The sequence below is a fragment of the Tamandua tetradactyla genome, chromosome 8, assembly GCF_023851605.1.
Source record: "Tamandua tetradactyla isolate mTamTet1 chromosome 8, mTamTet1.pri, whole genome shotgun sequence".
Taxonomy (NCBI): Eukaryota; Metazoa; Chordata; class Mammalia; order Pilosa; family Myrmecophagidae; genus Tamandua; species Tamandua tetradactyla.
Window position 1 is genome coordinate 71,737,155 of NC_135334.1, and position 10,650 is coordinate 71,747,804.

The window sequence follows — 10,650 nt, forward strand, 5'->3', positions numbered from 1 at the left end:
AGTTAAAAAAACCACACATGGCTAGTGGTTATCATATTGGACAGCTCAAATACCAAACCAACCATTTTCATTTTACATTTTTATAAAGAGAGGATACATGACTTGACTGGATCTCCCACATTGGAAACCTGATGTTATAAAAATTACCATTAGGTGTCACACAGTACCCAGTGTTTTATATTCATTAACTCAGTAGTTGAAGAATATAAGAAGATGGCTTAGAGTGTGGACTCTGAAGTCAATATGCTTGAATTCTTTTTCTTTTCTTTTAAAAAGAACGGGCCCACTACTTAAAGTTAGGCCTACGAGTCACCTCCCCCCCGCCAAGAGAACCTCTTTTGTTGCTCAGATGTGGCCTCTCTCTCTCAGCCAACACAACAAGCAAACACACTGCCTTCCCCCTCTCTACATGGGACATGACTCCCAGGGGTGTGGATCTTCCTGGCAATGTGAGATAGAAATCCTAGAATGAGCTGGGACTCAGCATCAAGGGATTGAGAAAAGCTTCTCGACCAAAATGAGGAAGAGTGAAATGAAATAAAATAGAGTGTCAATGGCTGAGAGATTCCAAACAGTCAAGAGGTTATCCTGGAGGTTATTCTTATGCATTAAATAGATATCACCTTTTTAGTTAAGGTGTAATAGAGAGGCTGGAGGGAAGTGCCTGAAATGTAGAGCTGTGTTCCAGTAGCCATGTTTCTTGAAGATGATTGTATAATGATATAGCTTTCACAATGCAACTGTGTGATTGTGAAAACCTTGTGTCTGATGCTCTTTTTATGTACCTTATCGACAGACAAGTAAAACATATGGATTAAAAATAAATAAATAATAGGTGGAACAAATGTTAAAATAAATTTAGTAGATTGAAATGCTAGTGATCAATGAAAGGAAGGGGTAAGAGGTATGTATGAATTTTCTTTTTATTTCTTTTTCTGAATTGATGCAAATGTTCTAAGAAATGATCATAATGATGAACATATAACTATGTGATGATATTGTGAGTTATTGATTATATAACAAGAATGTAATAATCATATGGTAAGAATGTTTGTGTTTGTATGTGGATATGTTTCATAAGTTAAAAAAAAAAAAAAGAATGGGCCCAGCATGCTTGAATTTGATTCAGTTCCCTACTTAATTCCTCTGATAAATGGATGGTCTTGAGCAACTAATGCAGTCTCTCTGTACCCCATATTTCTCATCTGTACAATGCAGATAATAATATCCATCTCATAGGGATTAAATGATTTAATATTTGTAAAGTACTTAGAACAGTGCCTGGCACAGAGTAAGTGATATATATGTTACCTACTAATATTAACATTTTAATCCTTAAAACATCTTAGGATGTATAATATGCCCCATTTTTAAAAAGATGTGGTATGGATAGTCCTTAACCCAGGGTCACACAGGATGTATGTGACTGAGCTGATAATTAACCATTTGATTCTACATCCAGGATTCTTTGCAGTCCAATCCCATCTTTTGCTTCTCAAACTCCTATTTTCCAGATTGCAGGGTAGAAGGAGCTCAGAGATGGGGGAAGTCTCTTCTCGCTGGGGAATATTTATGAACTGGGCCTTGAAAGAACAGTTGAAATATCAGAAAGGTCACTGGAAACACTTCAGACACAGGGAATCACTGGAGCTCAGATCCGAAGATAGGAGAGGGCTGGGAATGGCCCTGCTTATACCTGTATAACAGGAGTCTTTCGGCACATTCTTTTTGGTATACCCTAACGTGCAGTTGCTCCACTGTATTCTTTTTCAGGGACCCCCTTGACAGAGCGGAAAGTATCAATACCCAGTTGTTGTGTATCTTTTGTAACAGCCGACGGGCCAACTCCTATATACAGCCAAGTGATTGAAAACACAGATTCCCCCATCTGGAATTTTCAACAGCAGTCAAGGTTTGTATTTTCTTATGTGTCATCACTCTTTCAGAATCTACCTTTTGTTCCATGAGACCAACTTGGGGCAAGGAATTTAACAGACACAACAATATTTGAGCAGTCTTGGAAAGTGCTTTCCTTATCCAAGCAGTGTTTTTGTCCTGGTGCTTATGAATTCACAGATAGTAGTGGTTTAGAGTTTTGTTAGGGTGTTTTTAAACTCTGCTCAGTACAGCTCAAAAATGATTCAGAATTCTTGATATTCTCACAAGCAGTGTGGACAACCAAAGCTGTAGGCTGAGCCCCCAGTCTTGGGATTTGTTCATATGAAACTTAACCCCACAAAGGATAGGTCAAGCGTACTTAAAATTAGGCCTAAGAGTCACCCCCAAGAGAACCCCTTTTGTTGCTCAGATGTGGCCTTTCTCTCCAGCCAACACAACAAGCAAACTCACCACCCTCCCCCTGTCTACGTGGGACATGACTCCCAGGGGTGTGGTCCTTCCTGGCAACGTGGGACAGAAATCCTAGAATAAGCTGAGACTCAGTATCAAGGGATTGAGAAAACCTCGACCAAAAGGGGAAGAGTGAAATGAGACAAAGTGTCAATGACTGAGAGATTCCAGAGTCGAGAGGTTATCTTGGAGGTTATACTTATGCATTAAATAGATATCACCTTGTTAGTCAAGATAGAGTGGAGAGGCCAGAGGGAACTGCCTGAAAATGTACAGCTGTGTTCCAATAGCCATGTTTCTTGATGATGATTATATAATGATACAGCTTTCACAGTGCGACTGTGTGATTTTGAAAACCTTGTGTCTGATGCTCCTTTTATCTACCTTGTCAACAGATGAGTAAAACATATGGAATAAAGATGAATAATAGGGGGAACAAATGTTACAATAAATTTAGAGTGAAATGCTGGTGATTGGTGCGGGGGAGGGGTGGGGGGTATGGTATGTATGAATTTTTTTCTGTTTTCTTTTCATTTCTTTTTCTGAATAGATGCAAATGTTCCAAGAAATGATCATGATGATGAGTATGTAACTATGTGATGATATTGTGAATTACTGATTATATATGTAGAACAGAATAATCAAAAGTTACGAATGTTTGCGTTTGGTGTTTTTTGGTATTTTTTTTTTAATTTAAAAATTAAAATATATATTTTTTTTTCTCAAAACAAAAATGATTCACAGCAGGACCTCTTACATGCCCAGTTCTGCTCTGAACACTGGAGAGTTGAAAATGATTTAGATAGCCTTTGCTTTTAAGGAGTTCATGGTCTGCGTGGGAAGAAAGACAAGTAAAAAATTATAATAGAATATGAAAATGCTGTAATATGAGTAAAAAAGGATGCTAGTGGAGCTTGGAAAAAGGCTATTTAAACTGATGTGAAGGTTTAGGGAAGGTTTCCTAAATAAGACACCTCAGCTAAATATTGAAGAATATATACAAGTTATCTAGATAAGGACAGATGGGGAGGGTATTCCAGCCGAGAAAACTAATTTCAGGAAAGGCTGTGGATTATCCATCCTTGGAAAAGATCCCTGGGCACTAGAAAGAGTCTGTGCTTTAGAACCAGAGGGACTTGGCCCCCACCACTTGTACACATCTAGCTATGTGAACAAGTTATATAACATGTCTGAGCTTCAGATTCCTCGTCTATTAAAAAAAAAAAATTTGTTTACAGGATTGTGAGTTGTGAGTTGTGAGTTCCAAATTAGGTAACATTTAGAAATTTACTTCATGGTACATAGCAGATATATAACAAATATCAGATCTTTTTTGGAAAGCTAAAAAATAGTAGGCAGAGTCCTCAGTAGCACTCAGTAGCAGTAGCACTCAGAGGTAAGGGGCTGGGGAAGGAAGCCCATTCCTGGGGTGGAAGGCTTGTCCTCCCTTTTCTTCTTTTATCATCATCATTACTAATGAACTCTAAGACTAATTATATTTTATGTTAACATTATAGTTGCATCAGCTTTATAAGGTTTAATTCTTATCCACCTATGCAACATGGTGTCTGAACTGCTATTTTCTTATAGTGCTTGAGTCTCAGCAATTGTTCACTTGTTCAGTGTTTCATAATTTGAGAGGTTGGCATGAGTCAACAGCTAGAATTACAGTGAAAACTCAGTACTATCTATGCTGAGCTTCTGAAATTATAAAAATTCCAAACATAGTTTCCAGGGTATTTTATCAAAAATACCAAATCTTCCCCCAAAAGGTAGTTGAACTTCTGGATGAAGGTGCTTGATTTGTTGGGGTTTTTTCCATTCAGAGCCCAACTTTACAAACTTGATTAAGGGGCATTAGCAATCTCCTGATTTTTCATCCTCATAATGGTTGAGACTATGCAGGTCAGAAAATTATATAGTCTTTGGGGAACATAGGTGGAATTAGAAGAATAGTAGTTTTATCTGTAAATTCTTTATGACAAAATTGTTTCATTTGATTGTCCTAGAAACCATGCAAAGTAAATAATAATATCCCATTTAGAGGTAAGAAAACCAGGGCTCTAAGAAGCTACTCACATGCCCAGCTAATAATAGTAGAGCTGTGATTCAAAGGTGGTCTTTTGACTTCCAGCTCAAATTTAAATCTCTGACATGATACTTGTTTAACTTTAGCATACTTCTTCTCATTTAAAGTAGATTCTTTTTAGTTACCCAGTAATGTTTGAAAAGTGCTGTATGAGATTGTCTCTTTATTTTCCATGTAGCTCCATCTTGCTCATCTGGAACAGTGAACCAGATTTGGAATTTTCCAAATCTTTGTTTGTAGTTTTTAACTGTGTGATTCCCTTCATATAAAATGAAGTTGTACAATTAGTTGTAGAACAAATTTCAGAGTTTGGTATGAGTTACAGTTCCACAATTTCACGTTTTTACTTCTAGCTGCTCTAAGATACTGGAGACTAAAAGAAATATCAATTTAATGGTTCAGCAATCATATTCATTTATTAAACCCTTCCTTCTCTGTATAACTCTTTCATCACATTTGATCCTACCATCCCACTCTTTAGGGGTATTTGGGCTATGGCCATTCTAACTTTGTCATGTTGAAAGGGGTTGTCAATAATATGGGGTAAAGAGATGGAACTAGCTGATGTTCTGGAGGGGCTGGACCCCCTAGGTTTCAGGACTTTCCTGATCCAGGGACCCCTCTGGAGATTGTAGGTTTCTGGGAAGTTACCCTAGTGCGTGGAACCTTTGTAGAAGCTTATATATTGCCCTAGGTATTCTTTAGGATTGGTTGGAATGGTTTTGGTTGGGGTTTGGCAAGTTACAATAGGTAGCAATGTCTGACAGAAGCTTGTAGCAGAGTGACCTCCAGAGTAGCCTCTCCACTCTAATTGAACTCTTTCAGCCACTGATAATTTAAACTTCTTTTCGCCCTTTTGGTCAGGATGGAATTGTTGATCCTACAGTGCTAGGGCTGGACTCATCCCTGGGAGTCATCTCCCACGCCACCAGGGAGACTTTCACCCCCGGATGTCATGTTCCACATACAGAGGAGGGCAATGATTTCACTTAAAGATTTGGGCTTAGAGAGAGGTCACATCTGAGCAATGAAAGAGGTCCTCCAGAAGTAACTCTTAGGCATACCTGTAGGTAGTCTGAGCTTCTCCGCTACCTACATAAGCTTCACAAAAGTAAATCTCAAATCAAGGGTATGGCCTATTGATTTGGGTATCCCTAATGTTTGACACAGTATCAGGGGATTCCCTGATAGTAAGGTTTAATGGCTCCATATTTTTCTCCCATCCCTCAAGGAACTTTGCCAATACTTTTTGATTATCTGCTTAATATATTCTAGGTTGTATCCAGGCCTTACATTAGGCTATACAGGATTAAAGGCCCTCATTATAATTCTGGACTCCCTGTGTTTCACTTGTTCAAATGAGCTATCCAGACAGGTTGAATTAGATTATGCGCTACAGAAAATTTACATTCTGGACAAAATAAGCCTTTTCCCCTTGGGTTTCAAAGAGTAGGTGTGGTTCTAAAATATAGACTGTGTTTTCCTTATTTCTAAATACCAGGTTATACTATATAAAACAGCCTCTCTACAGAAATAATTACCACTCCGGACTAAATATCTCTGCTATAAGAGCTTACAGTCCAGGCCCCTGTTTTCTTATCAGCGTTTTCTAAAGGAGACCATACTTTTGTTTCTGGCTTATTTTGCCTCACCAAATGTCCCACAGGTTCATTCACATTGTTACATGCCTCAAGACTTTGTTCCTTTTTGTACCAGCATGAACTGTAGCTGCAGTTCGCCAGTCTACTTCTCAGTCAGTACATCCTTCTGCCACCTGCATTCATTAGGCATCATATATACAGTTCATCCCATGTCATAGGTTTTTGTGAAAATTAAATGTATATGAAATACCTAGCACCAGATCTGACCCAAGGTAGGCACTCAATAAATGTAAATGTTCTTCTTCTCCTCTTCCTTCCTTCTCACTACTCCCATCCCCACCCCATGGCATAAGAAAAATCCTCACCTGTTCTAATAATATGGCTCATTACATGTTGAGGAGATGCCTTTCCATACTATGTCTCTTGTGTAAGAGAAACACTATTTGAATGTGGCAGATACTTTGTGGGGATTGGGGTGTGGCAAGAAGGTACTGAATCAGGTAAACCTGTTTTCAGTTCTTGGCAGTTGCTTCATCGCTACATCTCTCTGAGGTTCTATCTCCTCATTTAAACTGTGAAAATAAAAATGTATTCTAGAGAAAGTGCTTGAAGATAAAATGAAACAGTGTTTGGGAAAGTGCTTTGCAAATTGCAAGGTATTCCCCTGTGTAGTTAGATTCAGTTTGTCAACTTGGCCAGGTGAAGGCTGTTGCTGTGGACATGAGCCAATGATATGTGAACCTCATCTGTTGCTCATTACATCTGCAGTCAGCTAAGAGGTGTGCCTGCTGTAATGAATGATGTTTAATTTGCTGATGCTTAAATGAGAGAGTACAATGTAGCACAGCCCAAGCAGCTCATACATACCTCATCTCAGCACTCGCAGCTCAGCCCAGGCCTTTGGAGATACAGAAATAAATCACCCCGGGGAAAGTTGTTGGAACTCAGAGGCCTGGAGAGAAGGCCAGCAGAGATCACCCTGTGCCTTCCCACATAAGAAAGAACCTTAGTTGAAAGTTAGCTGCCTTTCCTCTAAAGAACTAATGAAATAAATCCCCTTTTATTAAAAGCCAATCCATCTCTGATGTGTTGCATTCCAGCAGCTAGCAAACTCGACATCCCCAAATCTAAGATTCATACTACAGAAGCTTCCTCTACAGTTAATTTATGGTCATAATTTTCTTAACAGACTATCAAAGGAACTTCTTCTGGACCCACAGCAAACACTGGTCTTCAAGGTTTGGCACAAAGGAGGTATGTACCCTATTCCATAAATATATATATCTGGTTCCATGAATATATATTGGGTTCCAAAAATAAATTAACTTCCTATTGACAATTTGCCAAACCTTTTCTATTTTTAGCCTAGTGAAACCACATGACTGATGGTATTGGGTATGTATATGTGTCAAAGGGTATTCACAGAAATTTAAATCCTTAGAGAGTATATCATTTTTGTTTTGTTTTGTTTTGTTTTCGAGAGTATATCATTTTATTTTATTCTTCTCTTGCTTCCTGTTCTTCTCTTCCCTTTAATTATTCTGGAGATTGTCAAGCAAAGCAAGGTCTGCTTCAATTCAACAAACAATTACTTTAACAGGAAAAAAAAATAAGCTTTGATCTTATGCCAGACCTGGGTCCAAATCTTGGTCCTGCCATTTCCTAACTGTGTGACCTAAGATAAATCAATTTACCTCTTTGAGCCTTATGGTAACAGTACCTGCCCTATGGGGTTTTTGTGAGGATTAGTGATAATATATAAATAAACTGCTTAGCAAGCTGTGTGCAATACATGTTTGAGTTCCTCCTGAAAGCTAGGTATACAGAGGTGAAATACAGATGTGATCCCTCACCTCACAGAGTTTACAGACTGGTGAAAGGTACAAACAATTACAATATAGTATGATTAGGAAAATATGGGTCCTCTTTGTAGAGGACATCTAACTCGACTTAGGTTGTCAGGGAAGACTTTCTAGAGAATATCTCAGGTGAAAAATGAGGGGACAGAACAAACTATAGTCACAAAGAACAGCAAATACAAAAGTCTGGAATAGGAGAGGGTACTAGAGAAGTTCAGACTGACTAGAGCATAAACTGAAAGGGGGAATGGTGAGTTGTTCTGCTAAATCCACTGTCAAATTTAACCCTTCTTCAAAGCCGCTGTTTTTTTCACAGTGATCGTTTACCCAGAGATTTCCTTAAGTATCTTTAGGATATGGTGCTCTTAAAATTCTCAAAGTGGGATTACCCAAAGTTACATAGTTTTGACTTTAACACATTAGTTGAACTCCTTGAGCCTCAATCCCTTTCAGTTTAGACAGGTTACATGTAAAAAAAACAGGTTACATGTCCATTAGCCAAATAAAACAAGGTTAGTTTCCTTGCTATAACGAATCTTCAGAGTGCAAATTAATGGTTCTAGCCATAACTTTTCACTCCCAGTGGGTAAGAATTACTTGACCCCTACTCTGGAACATAACTCCAAACAGTGTTATAGAACCACAGACTGTCTAACAGCTGAAAGGAATTGAGACTCAAGGAGTTCAACTAATGTGTTCAATTCAAAACTATGTTCCAATTCGCTTTTGGCAAGCTCCTTCTTTGTCGGATTTGCTCTTGTGGCAAGCTGACAAAGGTCTCAGCTTTTAGGTAGATCTCAGTCTATAGAAGAGCAAGATGTGTAAACAAGTATTATACAGTGTGTGATGAGTGTCAGCAGTAGTACGCCCAAGGAACTCTAGGAGCGTCAGGACTACTCTTCTTGAAAATTCGTATTTCTCGATTTATTTAGCAAATTGAAAATCTGTAGTGTATATCAAAGTTGCATAGATTTGGCCTTTTATAGTCACAGTACAGAATGGAACATAGGAACTTGTGGTGTGAGAAGGGCCTGATTGTCCTCAGCTGTTTTCATGTTAGAAATGAAGAACAAGGAGCAAAACATTTGAAAACAAAGGTCATTGCATGGTAGTTTGTCCAATCAAGAAGACACCTTCTCAGGCATTAAGAGCAGCCCCTTCACCATGTAGAGAAGAACCTGACCCCAAGTTCATTTTGTACCCTGTACGGATTTTATAATTTGTCACTTTTGTTCTTAGATATAATACATATGTATGTTATAGAAAATCTGAAATATACCAATCAGTATAAATAGGAAAATGCAAATCCCTCATAATTCCAAGGGTGTTGGTCTTTAAAATGATTCCCTTCAAGACCCATTGCCCTGAAGAAAATCCCTGGGACATGATAGCTTAGGAAAAAGAACAGCTTTTCTTAAGTTTAAGGGGTATTGTTCAGTTGCCTATTTTAAGAGCTTAGAACTTGACCCTGTCAGCTTTTTCCTGCCATACAGAGAGGAAATTCATAATAGCCAAAGCAGGCTCTGGTGCTAGTCTCTCTCATCTCTGTTAGCTGTCTTCTGTGTTAGATATGAAATCCCCCAAGTCAACTTCTCTGTGTGTAACCTCTAATCTAATAGCAGGATGTACCCAGCCACATTGCCCTATTCTTCTCTTTTCCCATACAGATGAGGAAAGGGTAATTGGCTTTGCCTCAGTGGATCTCTCTCCACTTCTCTCTGGCTTCCAGTTTATCTGTGGTTGGTACAACATCACGGACTTCAGTGGAGAGTGCCAGGGGCAGATAAAAGTTGCTGTCTCCCCTTTGGAGAGTTTGATGCATTTCAAAGAAGAAAGGCAAGCAAGACGTCAGGTACAGACGTCACTGGTATGTATCTTGATTCATACCCCTATAACCAGTAAGGGTTCTACTGAACAAAACCTGTAAGAAAATCTTTTACATGGTTGGTTACTTGCCAGCTTATGGTACACATTATATATTTGTGTCTCACAACTGACCTCATGAAAAAGACAAGGCGGTGTTCTTATCAACAATTTAGAGTTTAAGAAACTGAGATTCAGAAAGGTGAAGCTACCAACTCAGTGTCACACAGCTAGGAAAAAAGAGCCAGATCTGACTCTAAACCAAGTTGTTTATAATCGATGGGTGGAGGATAGACATGTGAAGAAATAAGTCGGTGTAATATGGTAAGTACTAAAAAAAGGTATAAATCCAAGGGAATATGAAGATAACACCTGGATGTGTTAACAGTATTCTGGAAAGTAAATGGACAGGTGATAAATGAGTTAAGGCTAGAAAAAGCTGACACCTAACTGCCTGCGATGGGGGAAGCCACAAAGAAATAAGCTCCCATTTGAAACAGAATACCAGAAAGGTTCAAGTATTGAGGGATTATGAGTGATTCTGAAGGTGGAGGGAACAATTATTTGAAAGACCCTGTAGTTTCCCTGAAACAGAGAGTTCTTGACTCAAGCATATCAGTCCCAATCTTTAGGAGTAAAACTAGGGTCTTAAAATAGAGGGATTAAATGAAAGTCTTTGAACCAAATGGTAATACCAACATGTACTCTTCTAACAACCCCCTACAACCTCAGCTCTCAATATCAATACCACTGGCATCCAGATTTACATTTTACAGGCAAGAGACTGGAGGAATTTTCTTTGGGGAAACTAGTCATTTGAACAGAAAAAATAAATAACAAGTAGGGTTCCCTGCATGAAACAGCTAATTCTTTTCCCCCATCATGATAT

At 38.6% G+C, this 10,650-nt stretch overlaps 1 protein-coding gene across 7 annotated transcripts in view; it reads left to right on the forward strand.

Moving 5' to 3' along the window:
- Positions 1 to 10,650, forward strand: part of C2CD3 (C2 domain containing 3 centriole elongation regulator) — a 235,253-nt gene that overhangs the window by 163,358 nt on the left and 61,245 nt on the right. For all 7 annotated transcript variants that reach the window (XM_077113600.1, XM_077113599.1, XM_077113596.1 and 4 more), the window contains 3 exons: positions 1,774 to 1,912; positions 7,229 to 7,293; positions 9,566 to 9,765. In XM_077113600.1, coding sequence (XP_076969715.1) covers positions 1,774 to 1,912; positions 7,229 to 7,293; positions 9,566 to 9,765 — 404 coding nt within the window. The remainder of the gene's footprint in view (positions 1 to 1,773; positions 1,913 to 7,228; positions 7,294 to 9,565; positions 9,766 to 10,650) is intronic.